At 40.3% G+C, this 20,653-nt stretch overlaps 1 protein-coding gene across 2 annotated transcripts in view; it reads right to left on the bottom strand.

Annotated features, from left to right (window-relative positions):
- Positions 1–15,993, bottom strand: part of sh3pxd2ab (SH3 and PX domains 2Ab) — a 51,838-nt gene extending 35,845 nt beyond the window's left edge. For both annotated transcript variants that reach the window (XM_061746180.1, XM_061746182.1), the window contains exons 1-6: positions 15,860–15,993; positions 15,604–15,749; positions 10,947–11,027; positions 5,881–5,956; positions 5,116–5,192; positions 4,229–4,320 (exon numbers count right to left, since the gene is read on the bottom strand). In XM_061746180.1, the coding sequence (XP_061602164.1) occupies positions 4,229–4,320; positions 5,116–5,192; positions 5,881–5,956; positions 10,947–11,027; positions 15,604–15,675 (398 nt within the window). In that variant the 5' untranslated portion in view covers positions 15,676–15,749; positions 15,860–15,993. The remainder of the gene's footprint in view (positions 1–4,228; positions 4,321–5,115; positions 5,193–5,880; positions 5,957–10,946; positions 11,028–15,603; positions 15,750–15,859) is intronic.
- Between the last annotated feature and the right edge of the window lie 4,660 nt (positions 15,994–20,653).

Here is a 20,653-nt window from a genome sequence, read left to right as displayed (position 1 = left end):
TACATAGAGTGGCTTGGAACCTCTAATATTCTGATTCACATATTTGTGCTTTATACAATATATATTCATATCTGTAAATATTGTCATCCAACTGGTGGACAGGATTTTTCAACCTCTTCAAGATTCCAGTTGTGATTTATGTTGGCCACCATATACAGTGTACCGTTTATCTAATCTGAACATGTCAGATTTTGTTCCATTAAGCCTGAGAAAATATACAGCTATTGGATTAGAATTACTACATTTTGCCAGAAGCAAAAATTAAAAACAAGATGAATACTGTACATCTTAGACTCATTAAGCTGTTTTAGGCTCCGTATGAGGTTTCTTCGTCCGTCTTATATAATGCAGGTACAAAAATGATGACGCTTGAGAAGGAAAAAAAAATGCATAAACATCTCAAACCACAAGACCATTTTAGGAAGAGTGAGCCCACTGCATGTCCTCGTTTGGTTAGTCTGATGAGAAGCTGAAGTTTGACACAGATGGGAACAGGCACCTGGCTCTGTGCAGAGGCCAGCAGCAGGACAGAAGCCATGGTCAGTTATGGATATGAGCCCATGATTGGATAAACCTTATCCAGCACTGGCCAACTTTTATTAGCCTGTGCATCAACTTTAGTTAACAAGAAAGTTTCTTGTAACTGTTTTCCAATTTCTTACATGAATGACTTTACGCTGTATTGCAAAGAGCCTGTTTCACATTTGGTTTGGATTTGAGACTGACACTAACGCTTAGGAGCATTAAGCAATAAAATATAACTTTTGTGAAAACCACGTCATGTTTCTTGCTTAAAGAAGGAGGCTGCAGGATTTAGTGACATCAGGCATCATGAACTGTAAATTGCACCGACAGAGTGCAGAAAATAAATGCACAATAATTCCTATTTTCATGCAACTCTACAATAATCCAAACAAACTAAAGAATACTTTCTCACTATTCTGGCGAGTCAAACTTTAAACAAAACACCTTTACTCATAGGACAGTTATTTTTGCTCAGGGGACTTATTCTGTTTCCAGACACACGACTACATTAAAGGCATAAATGTACTTAATTTTGAAATTAAATAGCCGATGGACACGATATTCAATGAGATCTTGACATCATAGGAGTAATGTTTGAACAATGTTCAAGCAACAGTCATGCTGTAGAAAAACAGCTCCAACCCATGTTCATGACTGTCTACATGATATAATGTTCAGGATGAGATCTTGTAAGAAATTTTAGATCACAAAACTGTATGCATTCAGTTTTCAATTAATAATTTGCACATTATTGGAAGCGTACGCTTTATGTATGTCACATTATGTTAATAGTTCATTGTTTGCAGTTCAGAGACTGTGACAGAATTGTAACAGATGCCAAGGATACGTGATGTATTCTGTGTTTGCTAGGCCAAAATCTGTCTGGGTGGAGATGAAACTGAGGCTTGGCGAGAAGTAGAGAGGATAAAGTGAGGCCTGACCTGCCCTGTTTGTTCGTGACCCTTTACTCAGAGGTGGAGTTAAATTCCTCCCAGGAGGAGACGGAGTACATGGCTCTGTCCGAGTGTGCTTTCCTCCTATCACTAGTAAAATCTAATAGCTGAAAGGAAGAAGTGAAAATATGTCCAAACGACCAAATGTTTCAGAGATTTTCCGATGGTTTTGGGGGTAAATTTGAACATATCATTAACGGTACACAGAAAGAGAAGCTGGGTGATAGTCTTTACAGTTCATACAGTTTAGGTCCCATCATGTGGATGTCTATGTCTGGAGATGCACGCACTGTACTCATGCCAAAGAGCAGAACACATCATTAAAACTCCAAACCCGTGAGAATCCCGCTTAAGCTTGAGTTGAGAGTAACCATCTGTTTGCACATAACTGCAGCTCACTCTTTGTAGGTGGGCCTTTTAGAAAAGGAATGTGTGAGATATTAGTCCGTCTCTCACATTTTTCAGCCAAGCCAAAAGGACTTCGGTATCTGCTCTGCACCATGTCAACATTACGCAGACACTCCTGCATGACCTCAGATTTACCCCTGCAGGAGTAACCTTCAGCTCCGCGGTCAATAGGTCCACATCATCGGGCTGCAAATCATTATGATAAAACGGAGGTCTGACATGCACACCTTAGGTCTCGCAATAGGACGCTTTGCATAAAACATAATGACGCTCCTTCAAATGTGCACACACAGCCCCAGCAAGCTCCTACACACTCACCCGAGTCTCCAGCGAAGCTTGGCAATGATTAAGCTCTGATGTCAGTGTGAAAGAACGTTTGTTTGACAATGAATCAGCCACTAATACCTTCCCTTGTGCTGAAACAATTAAGCCAAAATGCTTCAGGATAGAAAGAAAAAGACTTTTAGACAAATACGGTGCCACTCATAATTTACGATGTATTATCGCGTAGTTCTACTAATCATGTTTACACATGTGGGCACTCTCTCCACAGTTTAGGGTGGAAGGCAGAATGCCACATTAAAATTTGAGGGTAATTCTTTAGTTTTGGTTAATTGGGGTTTGGTACCGTCAATTTTAAGGGAAAGAAAATCTCCCACAAAAATAAGGCTGTGCAAAATTGTGAAAATGTGTGTGTGTGTGTGTGTGTGTGTGTGTGTGTGTGTGTGTGTGTGTGTGTGTGTGTGTGTGTGTGTGTGTGTGTGTGTGTGTGTGTGTGTGTGTGTGTGTGTGTGTGTGTGTGTGTGTGTGTGTGTGTGTGTGTGTCCACAATAGCATCGCCATGTCTTTTCAACAATTTCAGAAGAGAGACTGTCATTTTAACTAAATAAGTTGAATTGAAATTTGAGGTAATTAATGCATCTTGTAGTGATTTATGTCTTTTTTCTTTTTAAAAACAGAAAAAAAAGAAAGTCAGTGATTATGACAAAACAAAAACTACATCTCAAGGAGCAAATGCTTGAAGTTAGAGCTTATGGTAGTTGTTCTTTTTTTCTTGTTGTACTGGTTCGATTCCACTTGTTAAACAACTCTGTGTCAACAAATGAGCACAAAGGTTCTGCTTGAGCAAGCAGTCATGGTAATGTGTCATTCACATATAGCCCAGACCAGTCTTCAGTTTTTCTGTTTCCAGGCTCCCTCTAGCGGCAAAGCAGCTTTTATAAACCTTTTTTAATCTGTGTAGTGACGCGTGTTGAACATTAGATGGCAGATTCGGCAAGTCTGATGAGCAGGCCGGTTCTACGCTGAAGTTGCACCGACTGACCAAATAAATGAGTTTAATGTCTCAGAAAATGTCACCATTAATCTGCATGTTTTTGGATAAAACTTTTACTGCATTTAAAACGATGTCAGACTTTTGTAACCCTTTATTACCAACCAAGAAGAAAAACGTGTTTGTCTTTTTGTCTTCTGTTCTGATTATTTCCAACAGTTCTTGCTTCATGTTGATATAAGCTATATATTGTGAATTCACAATATATTTCACATCGGAAGATCACGTTTTCTTTTATCTGGAGCACTTGGGATATAAGAGAAAAGCATAATAAGATTCTCAAATGGTCCAGATTGTGCAGGAGTGTGTGGGTGGCATGACTTTTAGTCCACAAACTCTCAATTTAAGATGCAATGGACCGTCTACTAGAGAGCAAGAGGCTCTCACTTTGAAGTGAGATTAGCATGTTTGGGTCCTGAAGGTTAGAGGTGGTTGTCCTGGTAGAAACTGAGGGGCCATTAAAGAGGTACAGTTCTCTTCTTCAGCATAAAAACAAGATAACGCTTTTAAAGAGTTTAATCCACATCTTAGTGAGAGAGTCATGTTAAAAGTACAACTGCAGATACATCAGACGGATGAAGTAATCTTGCATCCAGTCAGTGCCCGTAATTACTGCAATTACTCCCACTTTGACTTTGAACCCGAAAATGACAAATGACCTGACTGAAGCCTTTATCCGCCCTGAGACCAGATCTCACTGCGTGTCATGACACTGCTGATCCTTCCTCATTGGTTCTGGCTTCAGATATCACCTCCCTGAAATCATTATTAATAAAACACAGTGCCTTCTCACCACATATCAATCAGTCATCCCTTTCACAGCTAAGCCTGCAGATCAGGACGGGTCAACACAAATGAAAATGGTCCCAGCTGCTGAACCACACGAACGCACGCAGTATTTACAACCCACCAGAGGGCAATGTTCGGCGTCTCGCAGCTCACGGGACGGAGGGGATGCTAGTGTTCAATGACAGCTTATGATTTCTACAACGTAGTTCCAGATACTCACTCTGTGGGAGGGTTGAGGTCCTCCAACTTGGTTTCAAAGAACTTAAGGACCTCCTCACTTTGGGAAATGTGGGAGGGCAGCTTCATCAGAGCCTGTGGGAGAGACAGGGGGGGGGGGAGAAAGCCACTGCTTGTGACAAAAAACACACACGGAAAAGCTTGTGTGAATGTTTAAAAGTGCTTTAGTTCAGCCAGCATGGCACTGAGTAACCAGTTTATTACACTTTGTGCAGTGAGTCAGAGGAGCAGGAGGAGATGTGGAGGGTGTGGAGGGGAAGGAAGAAGGCTCAGGCCCAGGGAGAAGGTTAAAACAAAGGAAAACACGTAGGGGTGATGTTGTGAAAGGACCAATCGTCACAGCTACTTCAACAATCAAACCAAAGCGGTTTTCGGCCCGATTGCACTTTAATCAGAACAGAGTCCGTCAAAGGAACAATATTTAAAAGCGAGCTTTCTGCTTTCACAACAAATCCCCACTAAATGAAAACTGCTGCCACACTTGGCAGCTCATCTGCCACACATTCCCATCGCTGACCTCACAAATGTGAGAGGGGCAGGTCTGTGCTCATTACTACACTTTACTGTACGTCTGCTGATTCATTCTTACCCCTGCACGCCCCCCGTTCCCTAGTTTCCTTTATAGGCTGCCTATTTACATTGGTGACAGGAAATGACCAGCGCAGATAGAGCAGTCGCTTTCCTGCAGAGGCTGCTGGGGGTTGATAAATGTCGTGGCCTGCCTTCAAAATATCATGGCGAACGTTCAAGGAGCAAAAAGTGCTCTTCAAAACGACGCAAAACATGAGCGGCCCTCCCTAAAAGTGCAGTATACAATCTGAACAAAGGTACATGTATTAGGATGTAAAGAGACGGTGAGTTTTGACTTACTTTGCAATAATTATCCAGGTGTTTCAGTCTTTTGACGGCTACGTCTCTGATGTGACTGCGGCGAAACAAGACTTTACCTGAGGAAAAACAGTCAGATAAAACTTGTTTATCTCCAAAGAAAAACACATTTGTGTTGTTTTTTTGTCAATCAAACATTGATGAAAATGCCAGCTTGATGCTTCTCTATCGAAGTGCTGTTGTTAGAATGTATATTTATTACTTCTAGATCTATACATCTCCAGTAATAAGATTTGTTATTTATAAGGAAAAAAAGAACCCCCCCCCCGTTCTCTTCCTCCTTAAACTGCCACTTTAAGACTTCTCACAGCTCAAATTCTACTCCACAGTTCACTTTAACGCCATTTGCTGTGTCTAATGCAGCTCACCCATGTTGGGCTTACAGAGAGATCAAAACAGCTCTGCTTCCACTCGACTGGCACAGCTTGTCTAACAAAGGATCTCTTTACTACTCTCCTCTGCTCTGCCGTACAATGAGTTTATCAGATTAGACAAATCCCTCCCTGCTAACCTCCTACTGGCATGGCTGACCACAAATTGATTTGGCCTGAGGCGGAGTATGGAAGTCGATAGGAACCAAGCAATGCGGTGGGCGACGCTATGGAGCTTGTAGGAGTACCAACAAGCAGCGCTTGTGCACGAAAAAATGACTTGCAAGGCTACTAAATTGTACAGTCTCTGGAATAAATCTAAAACAGATGGTGATACTGACAATGACACCAGAGGGTTGTGAATAGTGTTTATTACCTGGCAAGAAGGGGATGATCCTACTTTTGGGGTCCTTCTGTCCTCCCTCGAGAGGGAATTTGTCAAGGATTCGCATCTGTAGAAGTGATGAAGAAAGTTAGAAAATATAACAAAACTTCTTTAACACCCCTAAAATGTACATACAAATATAAAAGGCCCCCCCGACTGCTTGTATCTACCATGTTTGCCCAGTCAGCTAACAGAAATAGGAAAGAAAGCCATTGTCAACTTTCAGATGACCTCGGTGTTAAAGTGCATGAGTTCAAAGCGCATCGTGACGTCTTCTGGAAAGCTGAGTTGCAGAGTCTCGCTTTCATCACGGGGGTGGCAGACGAGATGATGACACCCACACTAATCTGAACAAACTCGTAAAAAAGAAAAGCCACATAAACAGCTTTAAAACCCATCAAGATGGATAATTACCTCTTTGATGCTCACAACTGATGCATGTGTCCACTTACTGGATCAATCTCTTGTGAGATAAGTTACTAAGCTGGACCGTGAAATGAGTCAAACAGCACTGAGTGTCAAGTGTTTTGATTTAGATCCATTTTGAGTGCTAAAAAAAAAAAAAAAAAGGCAGATGCTGCAAACGTGTCGAGTATGTATCCATATCGGTGACAAGCGTTTCCCATTCTCTCTTTCAATAAATTACACCCATATCATAAATGCACAAAAGAGCATCCACCAGTGGGCTTCCACTCCAGATGGAGCACGCCTTTGTTCGTTTTGCCTTGCCTTGTTCCAGATGTGCTGTCAAACAGCGATGAGCGCAAGCGTCTGGGAGGAGGGGACTGGGAGGCCGGTCTCCGTCTAAATTGAGCCAAAAAGAACCAGGTGGACAAACAGAATCCATCTTGGCTGCTAAAGTTGGATCCAGTCTGTCTGGGGCTGTAGGAGTTGTTTGTAGGACTTCTTCAGTAAGAGGTGGTTTGGTTTTTCCCATGTTGTGGTTCCTTTTTTTTTTCCAATCTCATCTGCTGCCTTTGCTAAATCACAAATTTCTCTCTGGGCATGGCATTTCCCCCCTCCTCTGAACTCTGGACAGCCAGAACGAGCGGTTTCCTTTGAATAAGACAGTCATCATTTTTGTGCTTTAAGGGTAAAGCGAAGAACTGAGCACAAAGAACAGTCTTGGTTAACCACACCTGCACACAAGCACAGGGAGATATCTGCTCCTACTAAAATTAGTGTTTTCTGCTCCTAAAACCGAGAAGGCAAAAGGGCAAATGTGTATACAAACCAGACTGTTTTTCTTTAGGGTACTATAGCAATACCACTGTTTTATAGCAAGGGCTGCAATTTCAACAAATCCCACTTGTTATAACAGTACTTTGGCAACTAAATTGTTTGTGTGACACAAAAGGCTGCACACTCAGCTCAGCAGCTGAAAGTAGCTGTACACTCCCTCCAAGATGGGAAAGTTCACATACGAGAGGCTTCTCATCCTGAGATGAGGATGACATCACCACCCTCAAGACCTGCCTTGATATGCTAACCCCCCCCCCCCCAATCCCTAAAAAGACAGGTGTGAAACCTGTTTCTATGGCAACCGCTGGACAACTTGCAACTAAACTCTCAGGGAAATCCTCTCTCGCATTTCTTACATCTTTCATTTGAAGGATTTGGGAGCCAGGGTTGGTGTAATGAATCTGCATTTCACTCCTTAACTTGAGTCTGGGAAACCTTCAGCGTATTAAGCTGAGGTTTGCTTCACTGGGGAAATAAACATGTCCATGCATTAGCAGGTGCTATGACGTAATCACATTCCCGTGTCTTTTCACACCCTGAATAACCGCAAATAAATGCGAAGAGGAAGGAGATGACACGCACATAAATATATATGTATTTATATAAATGATGAACGAATGACTTCACTTTGACACAATGATATTGTGAACATAAATTAGAGTAACAGGAAAAAGCAAAACAGCTTCTGTAAATAGTAGCAATCGTGATTTGAAGGATTTATTCTTAACTGCCCTCACATGACAGGAGGGAGGAACAGACGGAGAGAGACCGCACTGTGCAGCACACAAAGAAACCGTTCTGAGAGGAATCTCAGACAGGGGGAGTTTGGAAGAATGTGCGAGTGGGAAAACAATCTGATTCCATCTCTGGGTTGTATTTTGACACCTACTTGATAGTTGTGTACAGCAGAAAGATCATGGTGCAAGAATATATTCCACAGAATCAACATGTTGTTGCAAACGCTGCTGTCCGGAAAACCACTCAGATCTTTGGTTAGGTTGGTCAGCTCTGCACTCACTGGGTTCGGTTCATTCATTATCAAGAAATTCCTACCAAGCGATTTGCAGATGGGCATCATATAAGGCTACTGTGTACTATATAATGCCTTTTGGGGTTCCAAAAGCAGTAGGTTGCAACTGCTTCAAAAGCCCCCACTTCAGTTGTCATCATTTCAAGATAAAGACACACTTAAAGATAACATGAAAAGAAGAATCTATAGGAAGGACCATGGATCAAATTCCTGCAGCCTGTTGCTCAATTTTGATTGAAGCCTCCTACTCAAAGATCAGTCATTTCTATAACACACCCACATTTCTGTCTCAGCAGTCACATGCTATGGTGCATTGTGGGTAATGTATCTCAGGTTATGCTGCATCAGCATGGGTATCCATAATAAGTGCATGGCTAAAGGGGGAAATAGCTAAATAATCTCTTAATAATCTCAAATGACTCTGACTACGGTACTCTCAGAGATGAGCTCGTCTTCCCTCGTACGCCACTTCATTATGATAACAGTTTTTGAGAAAAATTCACTTTTAAATCGTCTGAACTTGTGTCAAGAATGCAGGTCAGACAAAATTACAATGCAAACTAAGAAGAGCTGACCCCGGTCCAATTCAATGATCCAAAAATGTCAACTAAGGGATTTCTGGAGAAGTCTCTGTTGGAAAGGAAACCAGGCCAGCTTGCACACGCCACAATCTCCCAGTGGAATGCAGTGACCCGCGCGGCTCGTCTGCTGTGGTTGCCGTGCAGAGAGGGGAGACCTCACATGCTTGACACACTGAACAATTCTGCTCAGGTCAGACGTATGCAGGTCAAGGGCATTTTGGTCTGACACCAGAAACTCCTGCAGAATCAAACTTCTCAACCAAGAAAGAATCAGTGTGCTTAACGCCGAGTGCACATTGCAAAGAACTCGCTTCATGTAGCTCAGCAGAAAAGACAAAGAGAGAAGAAATCAGAGGTACAATGAAAAGGAGATTGGATCCTGGTAATTTATGATTATTGCTTCCCAAAGGAACCATTATGAATTATGGTAAGTGCAGGGGAGAGATTTGAAACATTAGCAGCGAGTGCATTTTTAGACATCCAACTGGCAATAAAAACAGATCTTTCATGTCTCAAAGACAAACAGAGAAGCTGCTGGTCGAGGGATTTTATCAGGCCAGCTGTACAGTGCTGACTGACTCTCCACACAGCTTGAACGTCACCTCTTTTTCTGCGACTTATCCTTTTACTATAAATCCAAGGTTTCCAATGTGATTTTTTTCCAGCTTCTTGTAAACTTAAAACGTGCAATTTTGCTGGAAAGAGTTCAGATAAAATGGTAGGTGTCAGTCGGCAGACATGTAAACAAAAGAGGAGTCTCCGCCTTGGGAGGAGGCCAATCTTTTATTAAAGGCATTAGAAAAGTAAGGCAATACGTTGGCTATCATTGCTCAACAGCACTAAAGTAGCTGTCTTATTTAAACTTCCAATCTCTGTGTCTGAATCAAAGGCTCCAGAGCTGCTTGTTAACCAAACCTCTGAACTTTCCTGGACCTCTATGTACTTTTTAATGTTTTCCATTCACACTTGGACTGCTCTTTGTATTATTCAATCTAAATTGCCCTGATTTAATTTGCTGCTGCAACATATGATCGTTTTTGAAGAGAAAAGTACTGTTCCGTTTGTAAAAAGATATCTGCTTTTATGGAAGATCAGCGATACAACACTTCTAAGTTTTGTGGCATTCTTCTACATGTAAGGGTTTCTTCATATAGAAGAATGAATAAAACACATTATCCCCCAACCATTTTGTGTGGACAGCTGCAGACTGTTGTTCTTCACGTAATACTGTGGCCAAAGAAACACGCCTTGGCAGAAAGGATCTGTGGACAAGACTAATGTTTACATAGACAGGAGAGAAGCTCTGTTTCGCTCGAACAGAGCAGGGTCGGATTTTTCTGGCTATTAGCAAGAGACCTGAGAACAAAGGGTGGCCTGCAACCAGCTGATCTGAGCCGCGGCGCTGTAGAGACAGAATTATCAGACAAGAGCCAGAGACAGTCTTTCAGAAGAGAATTACTTGATGAAGTACACACTCATGTAGGTGGAAGCTCTTCATGCTGTTGTTTAAGCCACACAGAAGTTAGTTTACGTTTGTTATCTGTCCGACAAACCGGCCGGAGGGCACACTTGAGTCCCAGTTAGGAAATTAAGATATTTCACTGGACACTTCCGTATAAAATATAAACATGCTGAAGACTGCGGCCCGTGCTGCATTCTGTATTCCAACTGAGCTCAAGTTTTTTCCTGCATCTGCTGACTGGATTTCCCCCATTTCCCTATTTCCAAGCACTGGTTTGAAATGAGACCTTTCACTAAGCAGAGTGCCTGCAGCAACTGAGCAGAAATCAGTGACCCAAAGGTCGGACTGACCTCATATATTACAATACTGTAGTGTGATTAAAAAAAAAAAATTATTTATTTATTATTTATTATTTATTTAATGTTATTTTAATTTTATTTTAGTTTTTATTCACTTAGTTTTTTTTTTTTTTAATTATTATTAATTTATGTTATTTGTGAAAGGGGCAGATCAGATAAGATTCTTCTTCTTTCTGCTCCCTTTTCATTCATAAGTTAGGAACATTTGTGTTTGTATTAAATTGTTTTGTTTTTTGAATGAAATAAAGAATAAAATGAAAATGAAATGAAATAAATAAATAAAAACTCATCCAGGAGATTCCTGACTAAAAATATCATACTTTCTGGGTTTTTTCATTTACAGCATCTAAAAAATATTTTGTTATTCTGCCAGAATCACATACCTGCAGGTCAAAGAATTTGCTGTATCTCCTGTAGATGACATGGGAGGTGGAGTCTGAGTAAGTGACGTTGATAAGGTACACCTAATGAGGAACACAGAGAAAAAAAAGCAGGTTAAGAGCAAAGTCGCTCTGTCAAAGACAGCATGGCACCACTTTAACCCTCCTTACTTACCTTCAAAGGTCTTCAGAGGTCAAATAAACTCATTAAGTTCCACTGTTTCAGTCACACACACTAGATAGCCATGTGGAGGGGGGTGTTCAATGGGAGAGCCAGTAGATTTCAAGAATTGATGAATTTCAGTTGAGCTTGAGTGCAGCTGAATGAATGTGGGTGGTTTAGTTTTATTCCCACCATATTCCACCATGCTTTCTTTTATCGTTCAAGGTTTTTTTCTTCTTTTTTCTTCATAATGTAAAACATTTTCCGTTTTCCAAATCTTTGTATTTAACTTTAACAAGGCCCACCAGAGTCTGCTGCCTGAGGAAAACAATGATGCTAGACATTATATCAACCATGTCTAGAAAGGTCTGCTCATTGCCACAAATCAATAAATAAATAACAGGGAAAACAGCCCTACGCATGCTGAAACTAAAGTGGAACCACAACCTCTTGAGCAGTAACTGCTTGAAGTTTTCCCAAAATAGAACTTTCTATTTAATCCAACAAACAAATATGCACTCCCCGAGGCTCAGGAACTGACAGCCCTGCATGTACGTACGTGCTCAACACACACTATTTACAAAAGTAACTTTTACACATATGGTGGCAAGCTGCAGGGACATCAAGCCTGAAACGCAGCCTTTGCTCTGCAAACACTTTGTAGCTAAAAGAATGTACAAAACAAGGTTTCCATCAGCTTGCTTATGAGATACAGACAGCCTGACCAAAAACATTCCGAATTTAGGCAAAAGCCCTAGCTCAGTGTGAGGATGTGGAAAGATGCATCTCTAAGGATCGACAAGCAATGTGTCTGTTTTGATGTGCCAACAGAAGCCATGCAGCAGAAAACCACGTGGGGATCAACTGAGAAGGCTGTAGCCGAGATAAAAGACAAATCATGGACCTTTTGCTATTTTTTATAAAAGGAATACACTGTTTAGAGTCATTTTCCAAAGAGATTAATGTGTATTCATGACACAGTGTGGCTTCATCATGATGGTATTAAACTACCATGACTGTAGTTCATGCAGCTGCACGCCCGTTTGTATTCTAAATATTTAAGACTGAGCTTACCAGAGGCGTCAAATACAGTATGTAAACACAAATATACAGACATTGCCACTGCTCCTCTGTATCTCATGTGCCACAAGTCCCTGGAAGGAAGTGACATTTGAACAGTGGGGACCAAAGACAAAGGGCTGCTTCTTTCCTCTCTCCAACCGGACATGCATTTCCAGTTGCTTAGCTCATAGATAATGTGATTTTATTTTTTTTTCTTCCTCTTCTTTTCTCGCGGGGACTTCCCACTCAAACCTGACATCCGGCTCTAATCCCAGGAGAAAAAGTCATTGCCCTAGATGCGGTGGCCTTGGGGAGTCTCCAGCGGCACGAGATGGATGATGCAATTGATCTTCACTCTCAGGTTAATTAATCAATTTAAACCCAGAGGACCGATTTGATTTTTGCAGTCCTGCTGTGTTTCCTGGATTTTCAAGCCTGATCCCTCAAACCAGTAAGAAAACACCAAAGTGAGGTGATGCAAACGAGTCCAAGAGAATTAAAGAGGTAGACATAGTAGCCTATGGTTTTATGTTAATGTTGTACTTTTATGCTACATGCTCACAGTGACAATACTGTAATACAATGCTAATATCTAACAGATGCATTTATAGGGGCAGCGAGTCGGTAATAAACATTAACATATAAATTAACATATAATAAACATTAATAAATGAGATACCTAACTTTAAACCATGCCACTGCATGCATTGTGGAGGAATTAAAAACTTTAACTGGAGCGTGTTCTTTTCCTGTGTTGTGTTGGGAATTTGTTGTTTACTTCTATTCTATTAGCTCTGACCACAACTTTGTATTTGAATCCGCCTTTTTGCCAAGCAAAATGGATTCATCTGATAATAAATATGTATTTGATTATGTCCCCCATTCTCTGTGGATGAGCTCACACAGAAAAGTGTATCAGTTAGATGTTTGTTTGGTTTTTGTCAGACCTTGTTGGGAGTGTGACACAGAAATTAGAATGATGAATTCTTGTTAGAAATATACCATTTTATTGCACATTAAAGCTGTATAATAATAATAATAATAATAATAATAATAATAATAATAATAATAATAATAATAATAATAATAATAATAATATCATGAAAATCTAACCGTTCCTCAGTAATTGACAGAAAACTGTTCATGGCTGTGTTGGACATATCCAGACGTTTGGTCCATTTTTGCAAGAACTGTGTTCTTACATAGTGTTTTTAATGAGCTGAAGAATTGTACAAGCACTCTTGGATAGAGTCCATAGAGCTACTTTACATTAGTGTCTGAGCCTGTAGTTAAGGCTGTCATAAATGGATAATGAGAATCAAACCACATAGTTTTCTTACAAGGATGTGAGTTCTCAACAAATCAACCTGCATGCTTTCAATTTTCCTCGCTCTGCTCACTGCTGTCAGGGTTGGACCAAAGACCGATCCTAACTGATTGCTGAGCACATAGAGACCGTCTAACTGTCTAAAAACCTCCATGAGCATCTTTACCTTAACTATGATTTCCCAGGATCTCCATACGGTTCATCAAAGGGAGATTGGACAGGCCGTCGTAATAGTCCACCGACATAAATAATAATTTGTGGTACAATAAAGATATTTTTCTCTCATTTATGTGAATTTCCATTCATCTAAATCCAACATTTACTTTTGAGGGTTTTCTTTTTCTTGTCAGGCTCTCAAATCCCTCAATATTTCAAGTGTTTTTGTTTGCTTTGGCGCTAACTCATACACCTCTATATACTGCAGGAGAAGAGGATGCCCTCTGTCTGGCTACACATCTCTAGTCATATCTATGTCTATAAATGTCTATTCCTGATCTTCCAGTGGACGGTATTTACATGGGAATGTGCTTGGCTCCAGCAAGACCTGCATCTCAGTCTCCCATGGGTGTGAAAAATACTAGGATGGTGTATTCCCTCCTGAAAACGCCTTTCTTGTTATCTTAAGGAACTGCTCCCTCTTCTTTTTCAGCCTAAATATATCATATATGACATAACCTGCATAACTCCAGTCTGCAATGTTGCTTCCATCCATTTATCTATACACGCCTCTTAATATCAAGGGTCACAGGGGTTTAATGGAGCCAATTCCTGCTGTCTTCAGGCAAAAAGCCAAGGCACACCCTGGACAGGTTACGTCACTTGTAATTTTATGTCATTTTTGTAGAACAGTCAGCCAGAAACTCACCGTGGGGAAAGTGTCTGAAACGTATAACCTGAGAAATACTTTGAAAAAAACAACATTTAGTGTCATAGGTGGAATTTTTGCATTTCCTTGCCTTTAATAATGATGACATATGGTCACCAAGTGATAGTCTGAGCTTTGTGCTACACAATTGTGTACAGACTGAAACTTTGATGTTTTGTTGATGAGCAAAACACCTTTAAGACTGAAAAACATTGAGTTTTAGGAGGATTTTTTTCATCTGGTATAGCAGATAATTAAATCAACAGCCAGACCTAAAGTCTCACCATATAACTCTTTCTTATAATAATTACAAACATAAAGGACTTGCTACAGACAAAGGCTTGATGGATGAGCTAAAAAACAAACATTAAATGCGTGAAAGCAGTAGTCTCAGTCCACATAACCAATTAGAGTGCCTATCTCCAAATATCACTTTTGCCCAGATGCCAATGTGACTTTTGATCTTCAAAACAACCGGTGGCTTGAAAATAAAGCCTGTCTACTTCTTCTTCCACTGTCAGCTCTGGGATGTCGGCTATAATCCATCTGGGATTATAGGGAGTAAATCAAATGTTCAAAGAGAGCTCAAAGTTTTCCACTCTTTTTTAGAATTAAAGTAAAACATGTCGTCTGTGTTTTCTATTCTTACCTCAAAAACCAAGGACTCATTACATTTTTTAGTGGGTCTTTAAATTGCCTGGGTCTTTACTCCAAAACCAATGACATCATTCTAATATTTATAAACAGCCCCAAACAGGACATGAAACTGAAGGGTTTCACTCTAGTTTTTCAAGTATTATATACAAATTAACTGATGGCATCTATCTTTAGACGGACACATTGTTTTCTGATGTAAATCCTTCAATTTTTATAGTTTTATAGCTTGATTAATGTTCATTTTCTACAGAAATGAACATAAACTAAATTTGATTTAAAAACTTTTTTTAATATCCCATGAGAAGTCATAGGATCGCAGTGTCAGATGTCACTCCTCTCCTGAAGACATCATCTAACTTCTAGTTGGAATAAGAAAAAAGAGCCACAAATCACCAAAACAGCTTTGGATTCATCCTCTGGAGACCATGAACAACATTTATGTGGCAAAACCGTCCATTTGCTAAGGCAGATCAATGTCACAGGCATCCACAGGGACGGTGGCATGCAGGGCTTAAGTTTCCGTGTAGATATACATGATGTAGAACCAGGAAAACAGCAGAAAGAGAAAAGGAGAAAAGAAACTCACATAGTGTTTGGATGGATTCCTCCTCTTCTGCACGTCCACCACATTAACGTCGAGGACTGTGCGGAACTGCATCTTCTCAACACTACAAGTTGCACCAGAAAATGCTACAGATTGTACCAGAGAAGATCTTCACCCATGAAAAAAACCTGAATTTAAAAAAATAAATAAATAAATTACAAACACACAAAAGCGACGGCTCGTGCGAACACTAAAAAACCAAGTAGAGCAGGTAAAGTGGAAAAGAAAAAATAAAAACCTCTGCACTCAGGCGCTGGGTGCATCCATGAAGATGGTGTCAGATGGTTTCAGTGTTTCTGAAGTCTTTGTGAAACATGACAACGCAATCAAACTGGCTTTTAATCACGTTTCTCGTGCCTTAAGAAGAAGGGCTGCTCCTGCTGTGGGAGAGGAGAGGGGCAGTCGGTCTGAACGGGGCGGTCCCTCCTCAAGCCGAAATTATGGTTCCGCGTTAAATCGACGGCGTAGGGTACGCTGCGACGCGCTAAGTACCCGGCACGGACGCGCACCCTACGCCGTAGGATCTGCGTTGGTGTAACGCGGAACCATAAATCAGCCTTCAGCTGGACCGGACACACTTCTCAGGACCTTCAGGAACAACTGAGCTCTAACTGCAAATGTGAATGGCAATTAAAACTGTACTGCGGCCACAATATTGATCCTACTTCATTGGAAGTTATTCAAAGCAATATTTGTGTCTATTAAACAACCACACGACACAGGAAATACACACTTTTCAGGGTTCTCCTCTCCCAATGTTTATTTGAGTTTATCCTGGGATTGCAGTAAACGCGTCTGCTGCCCCCTAGTGGAAAACACGTGAATACGAAGCCACAGATAATAACGTTTAGATGGCTTGACCAATCTAAACGTCTTTGAAAATTATATTTGCTTCCACTCGCGCCATGGAAAACTTTATTATTAGGAAAACAGTTATTAGGAAACTTTAAAAACATTTCCTTGAAAAGTTAAAGACCACTTATAATATGATAATAAACATATTTTCTAAGAATAATAATCTATCTATATCTAATAATAATAAAAATCCAGCTATTTCCTGAAATTGAATAGACTTTAAAATGTAATTTGACATATGGAAAGAAATCTTATAGCATTTACGAGTGTTGCTGAAGAATTTTTGAACGTAGCTGAATTAATTCTTCCTTTTATTTCTTTAATTGCGTTTTTCTAATTTACTATTCTGACAAACTGATGGGTAAAAACAATTTCTGTTGGAATGTATGTCTTCAAAGCTTAAAGACATAAAACAAATATTTCAAGAAGTAATTTCAGTGATGACGCAAGCTTGGACAAACACATTTATTTTATTGCAGCCTTCTAACATTTCGTCAATTATACTTATTTCCTACAAGAACAGTACACCAACAGAATAAGACTAGGTCCTGACATTAACCATGGCACTCAGGAGCTGCAGGCAGTGACCTACTGTATTATTAAGACTTTATATTGAAATAGAAAAGAACTATCAACAATGTTATCAATAACATCTATATATGCAAACTAGCTAATGTAGAAAGAATCACTGGAGCACAGTGTCCGAAATTATACTATGATGACATTTCTCCAATGATCAAATAGTATATGCCAGCCAGCAATATTCATATCAGCAAAGTTTTCCATAATCTGCTTTTATCTATGCAAATCAGCTTCTCAAGTACGAAAATAAGTCCATCTTATCTGTACCACTGTCAAACTTCCGTCTACAACCATAAAAAGGCTGTCAAAGTGTTGGACAGTTCCTTGTAATGTTTTCATCATCAAAGCTAAACATTTTGCTCGAATAATTGTAGGATTTTATTTTGGAACTTTGGAAACTGATAAAATACCCCGGTATGCCTCTTCATTTATGCGTTATTCCTTCTTTCTGACTCACAAAAGAAAAATTGTTGGTGGTTTTTGTTTTGTCTTTCAGTCTTTTCTTTCGCTTTCTCTCTTTTTTAACCCACCAACAGCTGAGCCCCCAGCCGTGACGGTGAGAGAGGGTATAGTGGGGAGAAAGGAAGAAGGAAATAATTAAAGACCATCAAGACCACCCCGGATGTTACTCCCTCCACTAACTTGGGACCTCTGATCCTATCAAATAATCTAGTGTCTAAACCTGTGTAAAAGAGCTGTCAATCTAGTGATGTGCATTAAAAGATGCATGGCAAAAGCCCAGCACGGGGGGCAAGGGCAGGGTGAAGGCCTGGTCTCCCAACCCCACCTGCCTAGAGAAGAGCACAGCCCCAAGCAGCCGAGGAGGGAGGGCCGACCCATGAGAGCCCAGCGGGGGATACCCGAGGGACGGCAGGCCACAGCAGGAGAACACCCCAGCATCCCGGGATCCCTACCCCCATGGCCAGAAGGGACTTTAGCCAGATACAGACAGGAGCGATGTTAGCAATCCAGCTGGGAGGCCAACACGGTGTGGCCCTGGAGCCGCCCTACAGGCCTGGCCTCATCCCATCTGCCTGGGGGGTGAGTTGCTAAAGAGCAGCAATCACGGTCAGCCGGCATGCACCAGAGCACCACTGGCACCCCACGGGCTTCAGGCCCCATTAATCCACCACTCTGGGAATATAATGGGTCCCCCACCCAGACAGACTCACACCCCCAGAGGACCTGCAAGCATATATAATCACACCAGGTCAGAAAGGTCATCGTTAAGTTAATAGAAAGTTGTGCAGCCACATGCAGAATGATGGAGAGACAAGGATTTTATGTTGTCACTTGTATTGTATCATAATATTTTTGAAATGCGCAGAGATCCAGGCTAAATTGTGTATTTTATTTTGAGGTAGATTATAAAAAGATTCCAGATATTGATGAAAACAGCTAATTCATTCATACTAGTAAATGTATCTACCAGAATGATTTATGACATAACTATGAAGAGCAGGTAGAGCAGGCATCACAGGAAACTTTGCTTTTTATGCAAATTATGTAATTTACTATTCAAATCAGGATGTTTTTAGATTTATACACACATGTAAGGATAAGGTTGTCGACACCCCCCTGAAATGAGCTTGACTACAACTAAACAAGTTCAAAGAAGATAGATATTCAACTCTACTCAAGTCAAATTAATTAAATTTTCCTGTATAGCGCCATTTCCCAACATTACTTCAAGGCCCCCTTACGCAGAAAGCACAATGTTTATAAAGTTAAATATCATCCAATTCTAATCAATTTATATTCTTTGTAATTTATGCATAATTCCATTTAAATCAACTGAGTCTAAAGTTCAAATTTCATATAGTGGTGATTTATTAAAAAAAAAGAAAAAAGAAAAAAACCTAGCAAAGGAAAATCCCACAGACTGCATATAATCCTCCATCCTGAGCAAATGTGAGGCAACATATTGGTGTATATTTTGTAATCATTCGTAATCCAGGGTGTTGGGTCAGATTACTGTAGTAACATAATCCTTTGGTGTAGTAAATTCAATCCAACACGAATGCCTCAGGATTACATTAAAACTAAATATTGCACTTTATGGGCTCAATTATTAACTTGCTTCTCTGTTCACAGTCCATGAGGTGTGATTGTGAGCAGTCACACTGCCAACAAAATCCAACCTTACTGCAATTTTATTTGCCTCCCAAAAACCTGATGAAACGCAAAATAAACAAAGCTTAAATGGTCAAATGTATTGTTGTAGTTGCCAAATGTAATACAGATATTGCAAGAATCCACAACAGGGAGGTTTAATGTCTCCTTAAAAAAAGGTTAGTGAGTTATTCACATGTCTTCCTCATGCATGCACGGGTTTTAGCTGAGTATGGTACTCAGGGTTCCTCCTACATGCCAAAAAACTTGCATTTTAGGTTAATCTGTGATGTTAATTGTCTGTTGGAGTGAGTCTGATTGTGAAACATAAGTATAAGAAAGTCAGGTAAATACTAAAGAATTGAAAAGTATATTTAATTGCTTTTCACTTCGTACTACATTATAAATGCAGACGAGTAATTAAAATAATAATAAGAGAACAAACAAAACAGTGAAGTAGCATTTCATAAAACTCAAAACACAACAAATGCCAAAAGAGGTAGGTCTAATATCTTCTTAAAAGTTCCCATGGTCTGAGCTGTTCTTATATAAATTGTTCCACAGATTAGGAGCAAACAGTGAACTGTGTAATATGATTACATATTTTTGTTTGCCTGCAGTCTTTTTCTGTTGTATCTACTGTTAATCAGTGTATTGATTTAAAGGCTAACTAGTTTTCCTGTACATGTGAAAATAAAAGGCCAGACTTGATTTTACAGCCCCTGTCTCTCCTCAGCGCTCACAAGTTAGGCCTGTAGACTGTAAAATGATATACAATAGGTCTTAAATAGTTATAAAGCGAGGGAGGAGGGGGAAAAAACAACATTTTCTCTTGTTCATGACGACAGTAACGCAAGTGGCATGCGTGGTAGAGACGGGGGGGCTGAGCAGAGCGGAGCGGAGCACGTCCTGCAGGGGAGATCCAGGAAACAATCGCCGCTAAAGGCTGATTTATGGTCCCGCGTTACACCAACGCAGCGCCTACGGCGTAGGGTACGCGGCGACGCGCACCGTACGTTGCACCTCGCCGCGTACCCTACGCTGTACTTACGCCGTACCCTACGGCGTAGGCCCTGCGTCGATTTAACGCAGAACCATAATTCAGGCTTAAACCAAATGCGTCAAGTAACACAGTGCAGCACACACCGGAAACAGGCCTTTATTTCCTTCAAAATAAAAGCATCCAGGAAGCGTCCCTGGCCGTACATACTTAGATGCGAAAAATGTATTGATAATACATTTATTTTTAACAGCGTGTGCTTTTTATTATTTTACTTATTTTCTTATCATCTTATTCTTAATTTTTTCAATCTTATTTGTTTTTTACTGTCTAATTATGTCTTGCCGCTTTTAATGTCAATGTAAAGCACTTTGAATTACCTTGTGTTGAATTGTGCTATATAAATAAATTTGCCTTGCTTTTGAAATTGCTGTTTTTGCTGCATTTAACGTTTTGTAACCATTCTACACTCGTTTTTTTTAC

This window comes from Cololabis saira, chromosome 17 (genome assembly GCF_033807715.1).
Source record: "Cololabis saira isolate AMF1-May2022 chromosome 17, fColSai1.1, whole genome shotgun sequence".
Classification (NCBI taxonomy): domain Eukaryota; kingdom Metazoa; phylum Chordata; class Actinopteri; order Beloniformes; family Belonidae; genus Cololabis; species Cololabis saira.
The sequence above is the reverse complement of the archived record's forward strand: the minus strand, read 5'-3'. Positions and strand labels throughout refer to the sequence as shown.